Source organism: Ascidia mentula, chromosome 4 (assembly GCF_947561715.1).
Source record: "Ascidia mentula chromosome 4, kaAscMent1.1, whole genome shotgun sequence".
Lineage (NCBI taxonomy): Eukaryota > Metazoa > Chordata > Ascidiacea > Phlebobranchia > Ascidiidae > Ascidia > Ascidia mentula.
In genome coordinates, this window is record NC_138569.1 from 12919112 (window position 1) to 12941672 (window position 22561).

Genomic DNA, 22561 nt, shown 5'->3' on the forward strand with positions numbered 1-22561 from the left:
TTCATGGGTTGGTGTTGAAATACGACTTTATTGAATATGATCTAGATTTTGTTTTACATCGGTAACTTTTAGGAGGTTCTTGTACCTTGGAAAGCAGCGCGGATTTCTTCTTTTTTATGTTTTCTGGAGTGTCTTTGCAGTGCATAACAGTATTTTCCTTGCCTTCAATGTTACAATCGGATGACATACAATGTGTGTGCATTTTATGCACTTTTAGGCCAGTTTTGTACTGGAATGATGTAGAAATTAACTTTTGGCGAAGTTTGGTATGTGGCGAAGTTTTTTTTTCTTTATCAATCTGTTGATCTGCACCACTATTTTTGAGGTTTGTAAGATTATTCATTGAAGCTCTTCGAAAAAATCCAGTTGGTTTATTTGTCACTGTACCTAAAATACAATGTAAACATTTAAACACACTTATTTTTATTTATTTGTGACACTTACCAGTTTCGTTGGATATTTTTTTGTTCTTTTTAAGGCAAGTAATGCTTCCTCTTAAATTTTGACTGGAGAACTTATTGGGTACCTTCCAAATTCGCAAAGCTGCATCGTCCGAACAAGTGACAAACTTTGCATTGTCTGTAGGGCACCAAGCAACAGAAGTAACTTGTTGCATTTGTTCACTTTCTACACAGTATGAAGGCTGCGAAAACTTGCCACAATCTTCATTTACCTATAAAAATAGTATGGGGTAACAAAATAGTCCCCACAATTAAACTCGTCTTACATTCCAAATGTATGCCATGTTGTCATCACAGCCACTTAGAAGATGAAGGTTATCTGGACTTAAAGCAATTCTAACATAAAATGAAGAACTGTAATGTCCAGTATATCTACAAAAAGAATATAACCAATTTTAAGTTAGAAACACAGACAGGATAATCAAACCGTTTAGCTGGTGTTTGAGTGCCAAGTCTTGAAGATAAATCATATTCATAAATCACATTGTCAGTGCATGATGCAAATAGCCTGGTAGAAGTGCTATCCAAGCATAGACTGTTATAGCCTCGCCTTCTGTCACTGTCACCAGGATAGAAAAACTTCTCAATGGGATATGAATTGCATGATGTTGGTTTACTTCCATGATCTGTGCCGAAGTATTGCAACACTAACATTTCTTTGTGTTATTTAACAACAATATGTACCATTCGATATTTTTCTGATATCCCAGAGTTTCACTGTTCCATCCATTGCTCCAGATGATATTAGCATATTGCTAGTTTGAAAAACAACTGAGGTAACTGTCTGTCTTGAATCCTGGAGAACAATACAATTATATGAAGTTTCAGAAAATAATTTTTTTTGCAAAATACACCATCTGCCTTAATCAAAAATCCTTTTAATTTATTCACTGGTAATATTTTGACACATTCTTGAGTATTTTGTTTTGTCAAAAAAGTTTCTTCACTTACGCCATATAGCTGACTGCCATTATCTTGAAAACATCTCCTGCGTTTTCTTTGTGGAGTTAAACTGTCGTAAACAACATGGGCATTTTTTATTTGTGCTGTAGAAATTTGAGAACACCTGCTGTCCCAGATCATAATATTTCCATCTCTTGACCCAGTAGCAAACATGCCTAAATAATTTAACATGTAAAATTTTAAACAAAGAGCTGATACCTTTTTTGTGTACTTGGAATGTGTTTGGAGACACTAACAGACTTTAAGCTGCAACTGTGGCCATGAAATGAGGTTATTTTCACTTTTGGCCTTGAAACATCCCAATATGCTGCTGTTGTATCTCCGGAAGCAGTCACAAAATATTGGCTTCTAGGAACAAACTTTACATCAAACACAGCGTTGTTGTGGGTCACCCATTTTTCTTTTAAAATTGGATTACAAGCATCTTCAGAAGAAAGACAGAATTGATCGGTATCAATAACCGACACGTAACCTTCTTCATCAACAGCCAGGCAGCAACCGGTTTTTCCTATGTCTGACATAATTATATAAGTTGATTTAACTCGTGGCAATTACCTTAACAGAACAAACATACCTGTGGCAAAGTCACAGGCATATGGAGGAATAGAAGCCTTAAAAAGTGTAAAACAAACTATTACTGGCTCTGGCGAGTATAGCAAGATCATAGAATAAACTAAAACAATTGATAATGTTATTGCTGATTATTAGCTATTTACTATTGACAGTTTTGAGTCCATGTCAACAATGGGTTTAACGTCACAATGCTGCAGGTAAAGATTGGTTGAAGGCCGTATCTCTGTATATCTATGGAAAAGAGTTTCTTGGTTGGGAAATGCCCTTCTCAAACTCCTGTGTAACAGAGTTAATTGTGTGCAACAATGCAAAGGGTCATTGTTTTGGTTGAATGAGCGCAGATGAACAGGCTGTTGTCAGGGCGATTTAGGGGCAGTTTAACTATGGTTTTCAGGGTCATTGGCTGTTGAACATGTAGCTGAAAAACTACCAACATATTGAGGTGGATTTTGTGGAAAAATGAATTACAGAAAGTATGCTCAATTTGTGATTTTCTGTTAGTCCCGACCCTTGTCTAGGAATTCTGGTCAAAATATTATTCGAGATAACTACTTGGAAAGTTGTTTTTTGGCGGAGGATTTTGTTTTGGCAGTTGTTAATTGTGTGGACGATCGCAGCGTTTTTCATATGTTAATGCATTAGCTGATTAAAAATGTGCAGATTATCAGTATATTTTCGCAAAAGTGCATTTTTTTACATTTTTTTTCAATCTGGATGACATCAGACCCATTTTTGACGTGAAAGAAAATCCTTCACAATTAAAGATAAAGCTAATATTGTTTTATTTTAAAAAAAGCACTTACACCAAACCTATCAGTAAAAGTAACACTTTTCTCATTGTGATGTAGTTGTATCATTAGTTTATCTTTCCACGTGGTTCTCCAGTTTGTATCTGCTAAGAACAATGTACAAATACTCACATAGTAAGACAAAGAGTATCAACACCTTACCTTGACACACATGCAATTTACATCCAAACAACTCCCTATCCTTGAGATTACGCATGCTTCGCCTTTGGTAATAAGTAAAACTCTCAACAGTAATTGCAAAAAATAAACCTTTTTACTTTAGCCTTCCTTGCAACTCCAGGCACAGCAAACCAAGGTCTCCCGCGTTTTTTAAACGTACTTTAACCTGTCCGCCTTGTCAAGTCAAACCTGAAAAATAATGTACATTATCCGTTTCTCAATGCTGTTTAGTTTTGCGTATATTATTTTTTTTTGTTATTTTGACATATTCTAAATACATGAAACATATTGATCATATGTTGTGAATATTTTTAATGCGTCTTTTTTAAATGCGTTTTAAATCCACAAAGCTGCACAAAGCCGCACAAAGCTGCACAAAGTCGCACGAGCACAGTTTAGAAGTTCCGTTTTAAATCCCTAATTTCACGAAAAGCAATGATCAAGAAGTGCCATAGGCAGTTAGCCAATGCATTTGTAATTTTTTACAAAAATTTAAGCATTTAGCTAAAATAACAACAAATTTATGAACACAGATTATGGTAGTAGACGTCGTGTAGAGTGTAGACACCGATACGGTCACCAGAAAAAAACCTCTTTGACTGTGCATATTTTTTTAGAGGCCAGCAATGGAATAATCATCTATTGATATTTATTCGTAGTGTTGCAGTGTTTTTAACAAATGGATATTACTCGGGAAAATTTTCGACAAACGCTGCCGCTAGTAAAGCAAGCAATTGATGAAGCAAGCTTTATTGCAATTGATGGCGAATTTACTGGATTATCCAACGGTTCATATAACACAACAGCCTATGATTCTCCTGTTGAAAGATATTTGAAGTTGTGCACCAACACTCACAACTTTCTGCTGATACAATTCGGTAGGAAATTTAATTCTTTATTGAAAGTAATTGTAAAATAATTCATGTTGTTTTCCATGGGCAGAAATCCCAGGGTTGGGGGGACGCAGGGACCTTTCAGTTGTAGTATGACCTGACAGTCATCTAAATAATGTGCTACAGACAGCCGAATAATGACATTGTTTGTGTGCTTATTTTAGCGGGAGATTTGTGTTATTTCAATGTTTGGTCATTTTGTAATAGCAGAAAGTAACCCTAAAAGAAAAGAAAGGTTTGAAAAAAGTTATGCTTTTAATAAAATACCCCTGAACAATGAGGACAATTGTTTTCTTTATATCGCTATTGTCTCCCTACCCGAATTTGTTACAATGATCTCCGCTTGTGTTGTTTTCACTATTAACCAAGTCATATAGGCCTAATAATAATGTGTGACTGCCAAATTACCCAACAAATTAAATTGCAGAAAAAGCACACAAACACAAAGAAAGCATTTTATCTTGCAAATAGGTTTATATTTATACTTTCCAGCTCATATTAGAATAATGTTTCTCAACCATAGGTCTGCGTAAAGTTTTTTACGGGTCCCCAATTATTAACATTTTTACATTAAAATGCATTCTGTAGTCTAATAAATGTGTTTAGGTATGTGTACTTTTCGTTGGATTAAGGAAACTCAGAAGTATAAAGCAGATGCTTTCAACTTTTATATTTTTCCTCTTAAATCAACAGTCACCGGGGTTCCTGATAGGCAAGTTGAATTGTTTCCAATGTTTTAAAACTAAAAATTTTAAATTTCTTTTCTTCAAGGATTTTTTCATGTCAAAGTTCAAGCCTTGATTTCTTGACTAAGCAAGGATTTGATTTTAACAAGGTGTTTAAGAATGGAATTCCATATCTACGTCCAAATGAGGAAGTATCAATTCGTTTAACGTTGGAAGAAAAACAAGCTTTTCGAGAAAATGCATTTCGATCTCCACAGAAACGTATACTTTGTAAAAAAAGAGTAACTGTGGTTTCATTTGTTGTTACAAGATAATTTTGTTTGTAGGAAAAAGTAACTCCAATGACCCTAGTCCTAAAACTATGGATAGTCCCACGGTCACTGCTGACCAAAGATCTAAAGATTTCATGGAAAATGTCAAGCAAAAAGTTCAAACATTTTTGGAAAATGCAAAACAAGAGGAGGAATTGGTGTTAGATTCTTGTAACAGTTATTTAAGGTCTGATAAAAATAAGAAAATGCTATTGGGACTTTTTAAACAAAAATATATTGTGAATTGTGACAGTAAAGATGTCCTTTTTTCTATAATCACAGTTATGCCATTGATAATCTATATTATTTAAACACACAGAAAACTCCTTTTCGAATCATTACCCATGGCCTTTCCTGATCAAATTCTTGTTGAATCGCGCACCAATGAAGAAACAAAATTTCGACACATAGTCATTGTAAAAGGTGCAAGCACAAGTATCAAAAAGGCCCGACAAGAACAAACCAAGGTCAAAGAAGACAATGAACTTGAAGATGCCATTGGATTTTCAAGGTTGGTTGTACCAATATGTTATGGCACCATTTGTTAGAATTAGTGTCATTAATAGGCTAGTATATACATTTCAGGCAAGCAACCAACAAAATTCAGTGTAAAATACCAAATTTTTGTTTTGTGAATTTTATTCTGACTGTCATGTAACATTCCCATTTACCTACAAGCCAAAAAAATCGAATAACTAAGACACAACTGAATACATGATATCAATAAGTGTTGGAATATTAACCATGTTATGACATGATGCATGACTGACCAATTAACTGGAACATAATACTGACTTAAATGTCTGGATAGTCCCAGGTATATGGTGACATATGTCCAGTCTACTTTTTAAAGTGTAATTTTTGGCAAACACAATAATATTATTACATGGCAAAGTTTGCAGACATTTGGCTTAGTATGTTGTACATGATTGTCAACTTATTGAATTATATCTTTAGGATCATATCTTCTTTAAGTGCAAGCGGAAAGTTGATAGTTGGCCACAATCTGTTGTTGGATATTTTATACACTATTCAGCAGTTTGTCCATCCATTGCCGAATGACCTTGATGAATTTAAATCCCTTGTTTTAAGTGTTTTTCCAAAAATTTTGGACACAAAACTGATGGGGAGTATGCTACCATTCAAAGTATTCTTGTCTATATATGAACATATCCATTTTACATATTTAAAATGTGATTTCTGTGTAGGATCAGCTTCACTCCACAACTTTGGGGGACATGCATATAAGTTTACAACAACCACCATTCAATCCTGTTGAAATTGAAACACCTGGCAAATACAACACCGGCACTGAAGAACACACAAATCTTCATGAAGCTGCCTATGATGCATTTATTACAGGTGCAATTATGCCTAGTTATAAAGCTGTAACTATTATTTCCATTTTCAGGTTCTTCATTTTTATCAATGGTTAACTTTTTGTCTTCATTTAAACCAACATCTAGTCCAGTGACATCATTTTCATCATTGTGCACTTTGATATCCCCATATGTCAATAAGGTACGTAAAAAATATTGTTTTCTTTTCTACCACAGACATGGTTTCCTTTCAGATATTTTTAATGCGAAGCTATGACATCCCTTATCTAAATATGGCTGGTGCTGATTTAACACCCAGTCGGGACCATGTGTTTTATGTTGAGTTTCCTGCTTCATGGCGCTCAAACGATATCCGTCAATTATTTTCACCACTTGGACAAATTAATATTTCTTGGATTGATGAGACCCATTGCTTAGTTGGATTGTACAACAAATCTCAGGTAAAAAAAAATGTTTTTAAAGTTATCCTCTAATAGCTTTGTTGTCCAGGCAAAAAATGTTAGGACCTTATTGAAGTCTGGAACAGTGGAGCCACGCTTGTATCACATTAAATCATATGACGATTATCAAGCACAAACCCCGCATTGGTTTTACCAACAAAATCTAGGAAGCTACTCTGTCTCTGGCAGGGAAACAAATACACCTAAAGCAAAGCCCAAAGGACCTCTTACTTCGAGCAGTCTTGAAGAAACCAATGTGTCTTCTGTCTGTAGTGATTCACACTCCCCAATTGTCAGAAAAAGACAGGGTAGTTTTTCGAACGGTAATGCTACCAAGAACCAACCAAGTGAATGCGACGAATGCATTAATGAACCACAAGTTAAACGACAAAAATCACAAGAAGATTGTGTGGAAAATGTTCAAAATTCAGTTTCTGAAAGGCTTCAATTACAAACAAACTCAAAAGACGGTGAAAAAGTCGGTGCTGGACTGTTTGACGTACCAAATCAGTGGGACTAAGAATCTCATGAAACTTTCAAAGGCGTGCGCTGTTATATTGCGAAAGAAAGAATATAAGCTGAGGCACATTGTAATACTGTTGACAATGTAGATGAACTTTCAACAAAATACCCGTTACTATCCTCGGTCTGCCTTGTTAAATGTTACCATTGCATTTACATTTATATGCAATATTTCAAAAAAAGAACTGAAAGTAGGGTTCATGATATTCAAGGCGCAAAGTAGGGTTCATGATATTCAAGGCGCAGGCAGGTAAACGCTATAATTGCCGGACTTACGAAAAAAATGGTTACTAGGACTGACCTAGACAATCAGCCAATATACTGGTTAACAGAATACATATATTTCGCCCATACGGCATCATCAGTATTCTAAAAACAACAAATATAAATAGAACCAGACCTGCCTACATTAAACAGAAGCAAAGCTGCAGTAACAAAAAACGCTGTTGCGTCTGAAGGTGTAAAATCGACATTAACAGACACTGCGCCAGCGGCTGGATTGATTAAACCGGTTCGGAAATAAAAACAAAAGGTTGTAGTTATCGTACTCTGGGCAACACCATGCGTTTTTGATTGTTGCGTTCGTTATGGCTTGTCATTTTGCTTCACATTCGTCAAGAGTTTTAACAAGGTTGGTTGACGAAAGTTGCATTAAAGCATTTATGCTCGGCTTAGCACAGCAGCTTTATCGTCCAAGTGCTTGCATGCAATTTACCCCGCAATGCCCAAGCCACCTTGTGGAAAACGAATTTTTTGTTTGGCCGGCGTAGTTGTCGCCACGTATGTACACGTAGTTTCCATGGACTGTTTTGGTCATGCGTGGCCTAAAAACTGATAAACTTCCATATGATGTATGTAAGAATGGAGTTAAAATTACCCCAAATTACTTCAGACAAAGTAGACGTCATCGTTACACTAAAAAGTACGTCAACACAAGGTCATCTACTATTCTGCCTATTCCTAATATTGGAATCGGCACTTTCCTAGATAAAGAGAAAACTCGGAATTGAACTTTTATTTAAATGAATTTTGATGAACACATTTCGAGCAAAAGCAACATGCTAACAAACAAAGAATACAGGAATATAGCAAGGACTGTTTAAATAAATAACTGGTAACAGTGGGTATAATATTTTTATAGATCTTACATAGGCTGCTCCACAAAGTACAATATGAACAATAATGTTCAAAAATCATTGTACCCTTCGGTGTTTTCTGCTCGTACCAGTGGCTCATGGGGAGCAGGAATTTTCAAATCAGGCTGTGGTTCAACACCCCATATTTCCTTGGCATATTGTGCAATGGTGCGATCGCTAGAAAACTTGCCTGATGCAGCAATGTTCATGATGCACATTTGGGTCCATTTGTAGGAGTCCTAAAGGCAATGATGTTTAAACTGTGCAATATTTGGTGCATGAACCTTAACTTATTGATTTCACTATTACCAAAAGTATCACACAACACATAAAACAACCCATAAAAATGATGTGGCAGTGGCAGTATCACATGCAGAACCCAGTGCCATATGAAGATCAAATATGCAAACCCAGTTGAACGCAAGTTTTATGTCATATATACCTTGTAGGATTGGTTAACTTTATCTTGGCAGTCAATGTATGATTTAAAATCAGCAAGAAGTTTGAAGCGATCATGATCAATCAAGTTTTCCACAAATTGCTTGAACTGATCTGGTTCATTAGGATTAAAGTATCCTGAAGCAATCTGATCCAGAGAAGTCTTCAATTCAGGTACACTTTCATAGAACTCTCTTGCATTGTAGCCTTTTCTGTTTAAAAACAGCCCAGAGATTACCAAAAAAACAGCCCAGAGATTTTTGTGAACTTTTTCGTCTTAATTGACTATTCAATGATTCAGATGACAAATCTTGGGCAGAAAAATAAATCATTGCCAGATAAGATCTTATTTAGGAGAAGACAAGTTGTTTTTTACCTATCCAATGCTTCCACCTCATTAACCTTCATTCCAAAGATGAATATGTTCTCATTCTTCATCTCTTCTGCCATCTCGACATTAGCTCCATCCAAAGTGCCAATTGTTAATGCCCCATTTAACTAAAATGCATACAAATTATTAAAAATAATATCCATATTAATGAGGTATACAGCCCAATTAGTGTCATTTTTGTGAAGCCAGGTCAAATCCATGTTACTTCCATTTAGAAACCCAACTAACGCCTATTCTTAAAATGAACATGCTTTGGGTACTGTTAGTTTTGTCACTGGCCAGGTAGGCAGAGAAGATTGAGGCAAAACTACCGTTAAATAGACGAAACAATCTACCATAAACTTCATGTTTCCTGTTCCAGATGCCTCAGTTCCAGCAGTGGATATTTGTTCTGATAGATCTGCAGCAGGAATAACTTTCTCTGCCAGTGAAACTCTTAACAACATAAACATAAAGTTTAATGTTTTAAACAAAATCCATAAATGACATACCTGTAGTTTTCAAGATAGACCACCTTAAGTTTATCGCCAACAATTGGGTCATTATTGACAACACTTGCAATATTATTTATCAATTTGATGATCATTTTTGCAGTGTGATATCCTGGAGCAGCCTTGAAAAAGTTTATGGTTTACAGTTAATATATTAGCATTTTTAAATAGTTAATTACCTTTCCACCAATCATGACAGTCCTTGCAACAAAATCCTTGTTAGGATTAGACTTGATTCGGTTGTACATTACCACAACATGCAATGCATTCATCAACTGACGTTTATACTCATGAATTCGTTTTACCTGCAACAGCACATTTGCAAATAGATTATCAGCCTAATGCTTTATATTAAGTCACCTGACCTGTACATCAAACATTGAAGATGGGTTTATTTTAATTCCCCACTCTTTTTCCACAAAGGCTGCCAATTTCATTTTGTTTTCCTTAGACCAAATGACAGTTAAAACAATAACAAATTAAGTGTAGCATAAAAAAATATATATTCATACCTGCTTTACTTGATTGATGCTTCTGATGAATGCCTGGTTATCAACCAAGTCTTCCAGTTTTCTAAGTTGATCAAGCTTTTTTGGCCACTCTTCTCCTATTTTCTATTTTGAAAAGAAAAATATTATTAGGTATATATAATACTAGAGAAAACGTCAAAAATGACTACAGAAATCAGTCTGTGCAGGTCAGTGACCCGGGTCTGTGTATTTATAAAGATCATACACTGGCGCTGATCAAGCTTTACTCCTTTTGACTTTCAGGAATATAATAGGTGTGTATTTTTTTTCGCAGTACAGCAATCAACAATAATCATTTTACTTCTGCAATCAAATCAGCAAGACCAGGATTGCAAAGCAAGAGCCATCTTCTTGGAGTAATTCCATTGGTTTTGTTTTGAAACTTATTTGTTTCTTGCATTTTTTCAGCTAGTTCTACAAAGTCCTTAAATCTAAAAACATCATAAAATGTTTCAGACAGTTAAATATATACACCTAAACCGATTGTTACATACACAGAGTTTCTTATAATTTCAGAATGAATTGCAGCCACCCCATTGACAGCATGAGATCCTACAATACACAAGTGAGCCATATTTATTCGCTTCTCGCCTTCTTCCTCGACAAGAGACATTCGCCTAAGTCGATCATGATCGTCTGGAAAGTGCTTGCTCACATTCTATAACAAGAAATAACTTTGTACAAAAAGTAATATTAAATAATTCATGGTTGCATTCAATTTAAAAACTCTTTCAACCTCCAAGTGTTTCTGGTTGATCACATATATTATTTCAAGATGTCTTGGCAACATTCTTTCCAGTAAATGAACAGGCCATCGTTCCAGAGCTTCAGGTAAAACTGTATGGTTTGTGTAGGCACATGTTTTGTTGACAATCTTCCAAGCACGATCCCATGGCATTTTTTCAACATCAATGAACAACCTCAATAATTCCGGGATAGCCAAGGCAGGATGAGTGTCATTAAGCTGAATTGCAACCTGACAACAAAATCATATTAATAAACAACATCCCATAGAAAAATAATTGTCCACATAAAGTTCCACATACCTTGTCAGGAAATGCATCAAATGATGTGCGGATGGGATCACGGCAACCAAAGATAGATGATTTAAATCTACGAATAATATCCTGAACTGTTGCACATACAACAAAGTATTCCTGCTTCAGTCTAAGTTCTTTACCTTCAAAAAACTAAAGTCGAACATGGTTAATTAAGTAAACAAGAATATTCTGCCTATAATGAATAAAACCTCACATTGTCATTGGGATATAAAACCCTTGAAATGTTTTCTGCTACATTTCTATCACAAACAGCTTGAATATAATCTCCAGTGTTAACTAAAACATAAAGTAAGGTGAAAACTTGAACTGAGGAGCAGAGTCAAGGTTAGAAAGACACTTACAGACTCCAAGATTAAAAGAATTGGGTGACTTTGCTGTATATAATCTCAGGGTGTTGACAGTGTTATTTCCGTATCCAGGAGTGGGGGTATCATATGGCATTGCGAAGACAACCTGTTTATTATTAGCATTTATAGTAAGATATGTCATAATATTGGTGGTTGTATATGTCAATAAAAGTGTTTTTTTCCAGCTGGCATGCAGTTAATTGAATGCAAAAGAAGTTATTAGGCATACATTGGTGCCACTCCATTTGCTTGGTTTGCTCCAGTCACCATCATCGTGATGCACATGACCATAAAAATGGACAGGTATCATATACTCTGGTCTTGCTTTATCCCAAGCATTTCCATATCTCAACCAGTCATCAGCTTCCTCCACCTGCACAGAGCAGTATTTTAAATAGTAAACCATGGAAACAATATGCATTCATTGATGGAATTGTACCTGCCAACCCTCTCTAATCTTTTGATTAAATATTCCATATTCATACCGAATCCCATATCCATAAGCAGCAAGTCCAAGTGTTGCCATAGAATCCAAGAAACAAGCTGCCAGACGCCCAAGACCACCATTTCCCAAGCCTAAGTAGCACAACAATCACTATACCTTTTTGAAAAGGAACTACATATAAGAATCCATGGTTTTCAAAAATAGCATCAAGGGCTACAGAATTTTGTCTGTGTAGCCACTTAAAAAACCTAAATTGTATTTTCTTCCCAAAATCCAATTTGCACACACATTTTTAGTACTTTTTTGTAAATAGAATCATTAGATATTTGTTATGTAACAGAACACAATACACACCAGCATCCTCTTCCATTTCCTCAAGTTCTTCAATGTCTAAACCAAGTTGATACATTGCTTCATCACAAGAGCTTTGAATGCCAAGATTTAACATTGTGTTTTGAAGTGCTCTTCCCATGTAGAATTCCAAAGAAAGGTAATATACTCTCTGATAAACATAATGTAATTATATTTTTCATGTTTTACCTGACGGATATTGCCTTTTTACCTTTGGATCTTTTTCATAATAATATTGCTGAGTTCTAATCCACCTTCCCACCATTTGGTCCCGAACAGTGTTTGCCAATGCAAAGTAATAATCTCTTGGTGTTGCAACATTTCTATCTTTTACAAGTGTAAAGTGCAAATGACGATTGAATGACTGCAAAATATATGTTGAAATATCAGTTATTTACATTTGGCAGCACAGTTTATGTTAAATGCACCTTCTTTATATCTGCTACACCCTCTAAAGAAGCAATTCCTCGCACAGATATTTGTTTCCGTTTTTCATGATCGGTTACTGGTTTAGTTGTCATAGTACTCTTCAAAAGTTTAGAATTCTGGAAACAGTTATATAATAATTTTGAATGCTAAATATCTTTAAAAATACAACTTACTTTATTCTGGTTATCTGTTTTGTTGCTTTGGATCTTCTTAATATTTTGAGAACAACGGTCATCCAACAAATTTGAATCTTTTCTTGTATTTTTGTCCCCGGCCTTACTTACGTGCAGCTTAGCATCACCTAGACAAAACAAACATTATTCTAAAATTAAATATTTCAGGAAATTTATACAAATTCCCATTTAATTTTCAGCTATGGTTGGCAACAACCTAGTCTAAAGCGTTACCACAGCTTAGAAAATCCAGGTCAAAAATGCGAACGTGCCCTGTGTAACGTCCTTCGCACCGGCAGCGGTCGTGTCTGCAGTCTGCACAAAACTTAGCGCAAGCGTCACGCAAGTAAAAGGGCTTTAGGAGCGACACCGCCAGAGCAAAAAAATCAAAACAGTTTTATGCTTGACTAAATGTTTGGCGCCATGCACCATGACTCATGTCCCGCGTTCCACCATCCATAAACCAATCAGAAAAAAATGATAATTGTCAGATCAAATCATCGTTAAGTGATATCAGCCAACAGGAAATAAGAGCAAATATCAGTAATTGTTTTCGCCAACCACGTAAATATCAAAGTATCGAAAATATCTCCAGTTTTGTTAGGTTAATTATGTAGCCTACATGTAGTGGTTGCAGTAGACAAAATTATGTACCATTGGTTCATTCTCCAAGACAGTGGCGGAGATCCGGGGAAATTATTCGGGGGGAGGGGAAGGGGGAATAACGATATTAGGAAAATAACTTTCCTTTTTTTTTTAGCAGCTTGTAAACATTTATTTTCTGTACCGAACTTTTTGTTATCACAAAATGACCAAACATCGAAGTGGTGCACCGTACAACGACATTATTCGGCTGTTTGTATCACAATAATATACAACTGTGAGGTCATAATGCGACAACAATGACAACTTAAAGCGCATACCGGTACTGCACCGGCGGTACATGAACCCTTTACAGAGAGGCAAGTGATGCAAGTGATGATATGACCTCGTTTTTTTGAAATAATTGATTGATCCTAAGAAAGTGACTTTATATTTGAGTTGAAACACCAAACATTACAAATTATGAATTTTTTGGGGGGAGACAAATCACATTATGTACCCCCCGGGATTTCCGCCCTTGATCCAAGACAAGGGTTACCATGTCCACACCTGATAAGGCGCAATCTCTTGACGAATGTCACCAATTTATTAAGAACAAGCACTTTTACATAGCACAAATTAAAGACACATTCCAAGGAAAATAAAGTTAAATTTAAGATGACGAAGTGTGCTATTCAAAAATCCTGAGCATTTTTGGCTCAGATTTGAACACTAAACCGCGAATATTTCAGGGAAAATCCGGGCGTTTATATAATGCAGGATAGCGATTAGTATTCGCGGGTGATGCTGACATGAGGACCAGGAATATGAAACCATAACAAGCATAAAATTTCCGAAAATACTCAAATGTATTTGCAAACAGTTTCCGCGATGATAAACATTATATAATTTTCATTCGATATTTGCAATTCCCGCTTCACATTTGTAAATATTTTGTTTGTTTATGGTTTATGTACGCCTCGTGTCATAACTCGAGGGCAGATTTTTCAGCATATTTGATTTTGAACCACGTGCAAGTCTGTGTAGCCTAATATGAAAATTTGTGCAAGACGCCGGCCCAAACCGCAAAATAAACACGCTGCTTTGCAGGTAAGCAATTATAGGTAGCCACTATACCTTTCGAAATTAAGAAAGACACATTTATCTATGTAAGACACATATACTTTTCGAAAATAAGCACCAATCTTAGAAATAAGCACAAAATGGTAACCCTAAGGATTTCCAAGAAGCCGCAAAAGATCTTTACGACGCTTTAACCATAGCCTATAAAGTGGGCCCCCCATCGGCCATCCTTTCGGTGATCTGGTTTTTAATTTACTTTTTAAGTCAGAAACGATCAACTTGCATGCAGTAAAGTAGCATTTTGTGTTCACTTGCTGGGTAATTTAGAAAAATTGGATGCGATAGTTAATAAGCGACAATTTGTTTTATTTCATACAAAATTAAAACTACAAAAATTAAACTACGTAACTAAAAGCAAGGGACTACACGATGCCTTTGCAAGTGTGGGAACGTTAATATAGGTCACTTTTTTTTCTTGAATAACGACAAACATTTAACAAATCCTCGTACAAAATAATTGGCGGCGCAAAATTATTTCTGGTTGGGCGCTAAGAATCATGGTACCATCTGTGCAAACCCCGTTTCGTGTTAAAAAGAGTCTCTTACAATTGGTAACGTCAAGTGGAAGTTGCTCAATCTAAAGAGCTACTATTTAAAGTAGTGGTTCTTTTTCGGCATTTTTGACATTTTTTATCAAATATTGCGCTCCCAATTACTCAAAAAAAAAGAAAAAAAATGCGTGGATAAGTGGATGACAACTTTACAACGCACATGCTTTCGTCTTTACACTCCCTAGTGTAAAAAAAACTATAAACCAAAACTACTTTAATTAACACAATCAACATTATCGCCTCTGCAGCGGGCTAAAGGTTGTCAGCGCCATTCACGTGGATATCGTTGTACGACCATGAGCTGTGCTCTGCATTCTGCATAAACGGTCAATACAATGGGATTTTCAAACCAGTTCGCACTAACGTGTACCTAGTAACAGCGGACTAACTACTTCCTGTGCAAAGTAACCTTTTGCATACATTACATATTTCAAGTTTTTTTTTGTTTTATTTCTTGATATATATATATCGCTACTCAAACGCCAGCAAGACATTATGTAACTCTTTCCGTGGTCGATCATGCGTGACCAGTTTCCAACCAATCACGTTCTTAGGCCTCACTCAAGAACGACTGTATACTCTTTCTCCAACTCTTTCTATTCTATTCTATTCTATTTGCTATTGGATGCTAATACTTACTGAATATTGCCATTCACAAGATTGTTGCCAAGAGTTATAACTGTTGTCCATGTTGTTTTGGAAAGCTAAGCAAGGTATGGAAAACTCGCTCAGAACAGTCAGCCGCTTTACCGACAGCCAGTCAATTCCTACTGGAGACTCGTACGCTGGTGGCTTAAGACAGCCATCGCCAGACAGGAGGTACTATTCCTTCAAGCTGCTGTAGCTGTCTAAGCTGCACATGACAGCTACCATTGCGACTAAACTAACGTTTTGAGCTCTCGTAGTCGCGTTTTTGCTGACATACAAATACTAAACATGGATAAATCATTTATTGCTCGCTAGACGGGCATTCTGAAAACTTTGCGTTAACAGCAACAATATTGCCTGGCAATTTTACGTCAAACAGATATAGCCCACTAAATGTGCATAAATACTTTCACTACAGGAATAGTGGCAGCAAATTTAAAATGTATATTCATATAGCAGAAAATGCGCCCTTAGTTATGATCCAACAAGGCGCACGCATAGGGTTGGCCACCCATGCCGTTGACAAATCAAAAAAGAATAAAACAATCTGAAATTGGGCAACCCACCGTGTTTCTAACCACCAATTTTTTTGCAATTACTGCAAGTACAAAATTTTTTTTACCAATATCGCTGGGTGGAGCTAGACTGACTATATTTTGTCACTCAAGCTTACTGTCAATTCTTTGACAAAATAGTTTTCAGATCTTTCCGAAAATGGTTCAGCAACAACTTGCAATAAAATATAGATGGTGTAATGCCTTTTAGTCGGCACGTAAAACGATATCAAAAAATATGTTACGTGTATACACGTGAACAACGAATCAATAGCATATACTTACCCTTCTTGTGCGACTTTGAAGTCTGCTCAATTTTATCAGATTTTGTTTTATACATAGTGATTAGGAAAAGTTAATTAAATAACCATGACAGTCAAAATAAGCCAACTTGCTAAAGGACTAGAAAGCAACACAACCCAGAAAGCCCTGAAGCAATGCACATTTGACGCGTGTAATTTAAAGGTAAACTACACATTTAAAGTTTTTTTAGGGAAAGTGGGAATGTTCAGAACAATTTTTTTTTTAAATTCAATTGTAAAAATATTGCCCACAATTTTAACAACGAAGAAAATACCTTGAAATATTTGGTCGTCAAAAGGTTTAAAATTGTGCAACACAACTTTCTTACTGCCCTACTGCTTTTATGATTCGACTTATATTGCAGGATAACGCGATATACCTAAGTAGTTGCAAGTGTCAATGTCAATAATTTTTATATTATTTATTGTTTGTCTGCGTATGGTAGTTCCGATTGAAAACGAAGTGATTTATTTTGATTTAAATCATTTGACTGAGAAACATAATATGCATTAAAATTTTCTCAAAATTCCAGTAACAATAAAAGAGTTAAACGTAAGATTGTGTATATGATCGATGCACACTGCAACAATGCATCAACATGGTATTTTTTTAGACAGTGGATGTTCGGGAATAGTTGTTAAATGTAAGCATGGCTGCAGCTTGAGACAGTTTTCACAGTAATTGACTGATATGCAACATTTTGCGTTTTTAAAATGCAATAGAGTACTAAAAAACAACGCACGATCAATAGCAACAGCACAGTCACAACAATCTCATGGCAAGGCAAATATCATAAAAAATATATAAAGAATCATTTCCTCAATCTAGTGGCCTAATAGATTGAGATGTCGGAGTTAGCCCTCCCTGAGAACAAAGCAGATTGTCAAGATACTGGTCACTATCCATCTGCGTATCCCAAGCGCCTTCATGCAGATTTTGATTTTCATTATACTTTTTTTGTTCATCAACTATTTCCTCGCCCAGAGAGCAAGCACCTTGCATGTTGCCTGCATTACATTCATCATCGGTGACAAAAGTTGTTTTTTTGCTTGTGCTTGCAGGGCTTCGCACTATGCATGTGGGTCGATGAAGATTAAGGATGTACATTAACTTTTGGCGCTCTTCTTGGAGTTTTTGTATCTCACGTTTCAAGGTCAAATTTAGGTGTTCCAAATGTTCGGATTCCTTTAAAAAAAGATGTAGGGTTATTTAAAAAGAAACAAACGTTCGATGCCTAACGTGTAACACCCATATAGTTTATGAAGCCCTTGTCGGGATGTGTTTAAGGAAACCATCTTAAACCACGGTCCTGTACTCTCATGCTCTTGAAGTTGTGGTGGGTAAATATTATTTTTAGCGGTGATATTATATCATACCTTGACATAAAATACATCAAAAAGCTCAATGTAACAAAAACATTCACAAGTTTTTCAAACCAAATTGCAAGAACAACCATTAATGGTAAATACTTTTTCATTTTTTACTCATATACGAAATTGCGTGACACAGCAAATCGTATTCTTCAAGATTCTGCACATTAACCCTGAGGCATTGATTTCTAAGTAATCAATGCTTTTAGCAAGGTTCCTTATTGTTTCACTTACATCACAAGTGAACAAACCACGGTTTTTAAGCGTGCCACCAATGTCCAATGAAACTATTCTAGTCTAAAAAACATAGACAAAAACTTTCGGTACCAAATCTTTATCTATTTAATAGCTTACTAAATAAAAAAACATGACATTTCATTTCAAATAGGCTAATAAATCAACTTTTAAGAACCCATCTCACTGTTCTGTGATCAATTGTCAAATACGGAGAAAGCATTAATGTGAGCCACTTTGATTATATTTATACCAGACCATGCTGCTGTTATTGTGTGTAGGGTATTATACTGTCTCATATAATTTTTTTCGTTTAGAAAAACACCTACCTCTTGTAACTTTTCCGAAATCATTTTTTTCTTAAATCTGCATTTAGCAGCCGCGACTTTGTTTCTTTCTCTTCTTCTCGCGCGTTTTATCAAGGTTTCTCGTGTTGGTTCCTAGATATCCACAATAAATTATTTTTGTGCGATAAGAATGACATATTACTTGTCAAAAAATGTTTGGGAAAGCTTACTTCTGTGTCGTTGACTTTAGTTTCGCTTTCAAAGGTAGTGGGCAGACCGCGCGCTATTCTTTTGCTTTGTATGGTGTAACGAAGTTCTTGCTTTATCAAAGGCCGAATATGATCGTCAACCAGCAACAAATCGTCAGAGGAAATATTTTGTTGCGATGGCGAGTTTTGAATGCTTGATTGCTGATAATACTGTTCACTTTTGCACGGGCTTCGACGGTCTTGACGCAGATCCACTGGATAACCAGAGGTGTAGACGTTATGTTGACTTGCAGCGGTTTCGCATTGTAAATTAGTGATGTAGTATGGCGAAGATCTGTCTTGACTAGGACTTGATTGGCCGTGAGTCATCATTTGAAGTTTCATTAGATAATTTTGAAAAGCTAAACAGAATAGTTATTAGTCACCTGAATGTTACGTATTGAAATACACGAGAAAAAAAGTTATTCAAAAGGACACACAAAAATATTTGAAATTAAATTATTCTTTTTCTTTCTGACTAAACCAAACATACAATTTTATTACACAACTACCATATCTGACGAACAGTAGGCGCAGTATTTCCTCGACATGTCAGATGCACAACTAACGACGGTTGCGTCACCGCCGTCAGAGTTTATATCGCCGCCGAGTCTCGCGTGCTCCTCGATAAGGCCACATTGTAATGGCTAAATTTAGTTCTTGACTTCATTGCCTTTTTCGTTTACCGGCGCGTCACGCGCTGTTCATCAAGGCGTGACGTTCAGTGTTTGTTTCGAGTGATGTGACGTAAGAATCGCACAAAAGTATTTTGTGGCCCTTGATTTTCTGTTACTGTCCCAGCGACGCTGCAAAACGAAATTTATCACCCAATTTAGTAGCATCTGTTACTATTTTGAGCCAAATTAATTTCTATAGACCACATTGCTTTTTGCGGTTTGTGATGTAAATTGATTTGAATTTGTCTTCGCTGCCAGTTAGAACAGAGCTGCTTATCCCTCTAACCCTAATTTTGTCGCCACTTCATAACGTTTAATCTTTTCTGCCTTTTAACCGCAACGCGTAACACTTGTTTGCAAATACTGACTGTTACATGTTATTATGCTTTGGCGTATTTGCAACAACGTTTTCAGTTTCAACATAAAAAAAAACTGTTGCATCACCACGAAAAATCCAAAAAGCGTCTTCGGAAGCGGTTACGTCACGTACGTCATCTCTTATGCCTGCAAAACAAAGGTATGTGGGTGTGTGATTGATAGGGCGGAAGGGGTTTGTTGGCTTGTTTCACGGAACTTGGTGACAGCATCATTAACAACCCCCTTAACTGTATATCACTACTGTATACAGCAACGGCTTGTGTTAGGCAAACCGTCTACTGGTTTGTTGTTTGTCATCCAACATACCAGACAAGTGTTATGGCAGATTGCTAACAAGTAATATGTATCAAAAAAAAACTTCCTTATTGTTGGTGATGACAGCAAAATATACAATTATATATTCTGCAAAAACCTATTTTTGGGTTTATTCTCCTGTTTAGCGTGTTTACTGTAACAACGATCAAAAATAGACGCACACGTGAAAGGCAAACGTCGATTTCTCTTTACCTAGCGACGTCATGCCTTCGCTCAAGCGTCGGAATGCAGCCGCGAACACTGAAATTCTCCTTGAAAGCCGCCTTGGTTTGGTGTACAAGCATTAAAACCAAATACGTTGATGACGTAATTTCGTTTCAGGCATGTTATTGAATGTTGAAAACATTGCAGTGTTTGCAAATAAACAATGTATTTTTAAAGTCAAACTACATATAATGGTTGTGACGCACTTGCTTTCTGACTGACGTACTCGCTGGAGCCTGGGGCAGTGATTACCACAATAGCAAGAACATGTAGATAGTCTAACATCGATCAGTACTTTTATGTGCTGTTCCAATGCTGACCAAACATCAGTCCTTCAGGCGCAAAAAGATCATCGAATCAAAAAGTTACTTTCAAAATGTTTGTGTTGCTTGCAGACTCAAATCCAATCATGTGGTATTGGTTTATAGTATGTACAGCTTTGGGGGTTTTTATGCCATGGTGTTTTGTCCTGCCTTGTCCCGAGCTGTGTCGTGTTCCAGGTGCCTATAATGATTGTTACAGTAATTTTGACAGGACTGACATTATGCGACTTTTTTTCGAAGATGATGTCTACCGACAAAGGGACGTTTCACAAAACACATGATGGAAAAGCATATCATGATGCGTTGCTCGGCCCTCTGGTTTATATAATCTTTTGTAAATGGATTCTGGGAATCATTCTCCTTTCAACAGGCCCTGACGATTTCCACCTTATGAATAATTACTCCATAATCACAAAAAGACAGTCTTTGTATATAAGACAACAAAAGGTGAGTCTTTTCATTTTAACCCACTTATTGTATTGTTTTTTTTATTGACACTGAGGATGCTTTTTCTCAAAAGCGAAATACATTTGTCTTAATACCTTCCCAAAAGTTTAATTGATATTTAGTATCAACCTCTTTTACTAGCATATACCAATTTTGTTTGCAGTTATTGGCAATAGTTCGTTAAGACGGCCATAATGTCCCTGCAGGCAGCCTACTTAAATCTTTTTTTAAATAAGAAACGAAACGAAAATAAAACGGTGAAACGAAATAAAAACAAAAAGTTAAAAATAAGGTGTTTCAAAATAAGGACAAACAGCATTCGTTCCTTTTGTTAAGTTCACATGTCATAAATTATTGGCCACCAGCATGCTCATAAATCAAAACTATTGGAAAACAATACAAAATACACAAATCCACAAATACAGTTTTAAATAAAAATGCATAAATTGTAATCGGATTTGACACCTATTCAAGTAATTAAACCGCATGGTCATACTTGCGAATTGCGTATTCTCGAGTAAGGTATCTTTGCTCTTCGATGAACTCTTGCGGATAGCGGTATTCATCAAAATCGTAAATGTGAGTGTTTACTTTTAAAAGTAACAAATGTGCATAATAGATTTTGTATTACTTTTTTTTCTTCCAGATATGATTTGGCCGACAAATTCATTCGGATAACCAAAGTTTGGGACACTGATTATTAAAAAAAAACATTGGGAGAAACATGACAATTATCTGTGTCGTCACAGCAATAATAGCGGCCAGTTAGTCGAATGATTACGCTGTTACGATACTGCAGAACAGTAGTTCATAACCGTTTTGTAGTCACGGAGCCTATTTTAAAAAATGATTAGGTTCGCGGACCCCTGCGCAAAATTTATCTGAAGTCATTGTGGCGAACTAAATTGAACATTTTTTTAATGAGTGGGAATTAACAAAAACAAGGATCAGAACCCAAAGTTTATTCGAAAATATGCGATAAACAACAAAAACGGGTAAAAAGAAAACAACCTTGTTTTCATCCGAGTCAACCCATAGCCTATAAGATATAATCACAAGTTTTCGAAGTTAAAGTATTCCACTATGACGTTCCAAAATAAAGCGGCGCACATATTTCAGAAGTTTTTTACGCCTGATCATGATTAATCTCTCAATACAATAAAAACAAAGTTTACGCCCAGCAATAAAAAAATATTTTCACCCGATTAAGGATATAGGAAAAAGTGATGAAGCGAGAGGAATTCACAATAGCTCGTGTTTTCGGTATTTTTAACAGCGACAATACCAGAAATGTATACAGTGCAGTGTCACAAGACTGATACAGGTTATCATATAATAGCAACAAAAC

The 22561-nt window shown here is 36.0% G+C and overlaps 4 protein-coding genes across 9 annotated transcripts; 1 reads left to right on the top strand and 3 right to left on the bottom strand.

Moving 5' to 3' along the window:
- Position 1: 1 nt before the first annotated feature.
- Positions 2-3102, bottom strand: LOC145899424 (denticleless protein homolog A-like). Of its 4 annotated transcripts, none has more exons than XM_082988195.1 (10): positions 2948-3102; positions 2801-2889; positions 1999-2035; positions 1636-1938; positions 1413-1579; positions 1146-1257; positions 889-1087; positions 728-833; positions 445-673; positions 2-387 (listed from the first exon to the last, which is right to left on the bottom strand). In XM_082988195.1, the coding sequence occupies exons 1-10, from the start codon at positions 3000-3002 to the stop codon at positions 2-4; spliced, it is 1683 nt and encodes a 560-aa protein (XP_082844321.1). In that variant the 5' UTR covers positions 3003-3102. The 4 variants fall into 4 exon arrangements, with proteins under 4 accessions (XP_082844321.1, XP_082844322.1, XP_082844320.1 ...); XM_082988196.1 differs by having other exon boundaries at positions 2-381; positions 2801-2892; positions 2948-3098; XM_082988194.1 differs by having other exon boundaries at positions 2801-2892; positions 2948-3096.
- A 484-nt stretch (positions 3103-3586) lies between these two features.
- LOC145898443 (poly(A)-specific ribonuclease PARN-like) lies at positions 3587-7364 on the top strand. Its single transcript, XM_082986894.1, has 10 exons — positions 3587-3843; positions 4465-4570; positions 4630-4805; positions 4871-5042; positions 5175-5366; positions 5813-6002; positions 6064-6217; positions 6267-6376; positions 6429-6635; positions 6685-7364. The coding sequence occupies exons 1-10, from the start codon at positions 3645-3647 to the stop codon at positions 7153-7155; spliced, it is 1977 nt and encodes a 658-aa protein (XP_082843020.1). The 5' UTR covers positions 3587-3644; the 3' UTR covers positions 7156-7364.
- Positions 7365-8162: 798 nt separating this feature from the next.
- LOC145899777 (glycogen phosphorylase, brain form-like) lies at positions 8163-16980 on the bottom strand. 3 transcript variants are annotated; one of them, XM_082988680.1, is made up of 21 exons: positions 16713-16980; positions 12950-13077; positions 12776-12892; positions 12559-12711; positions 12351-12498; positions 11991-12127; positions 11781-11924; positions 11546-11657; positions 11398-11480; positions 11190-11333; positions 10880-11119; positions 10638-10801; positions 10445-10574; positions 10126-10227; positions 9979-10059; positions 9793-9918; positions 9614-9735; positions 9458-9557; positions 9108-9229; positions 8736-8943; positions 8163-8532 (listed from the first exon to the last, which is right to left on the bottom strand). In XM_082988680.1, exons 1-21 carry the CDS (start codon positions 16765-16767, stop codon positions 8344-8346), a joined length of 2805 nt encoding a protein of 934 aa, XP_082844806.1. In that variant the 5' UTR covers positions 16768-16980; the 3' UTR covers positions 8163-8343. The 3 variants fall into 3 exon arrangements, with proteins under 3 accessions (XP_082844806.1, XP_082844807.1, XP_082844808.1); XM_082988681.1 differs by lacking the exon at positions 16713-16980 and adding an exon at positions 13184-13237; XM_082988682.1 differs by lacking the exons at positions 8163-8532; positions 8736-8943 and adding an exon at positions 9014-9041.
- Positions 16981-17136: 156 nt separating this feature from the next.
- On the bottom strand, positions 17137-19443 carry LOC145899778 (uncharacterized). Its single transcript, XM_082988684.1, has 3 exons — positions 18852-19443; positions 18664-18774; positions 17137-17915 (listed from the first exon to the last, which is right to left on the bottom strand). The coding sequence occupies exons 1-3, from the start codon at positions 19212-19214 to the stop codon at positions 17550-17552; spliced, it is 840 nt and encodes a 279-aa protein (XP_082844810.1). The 5' UTR covers positions 19215-19443; the 3' UTR covers positions 17137-17549.
- Positions 19444-22561: the final 3118 nt, after the last annotated feature.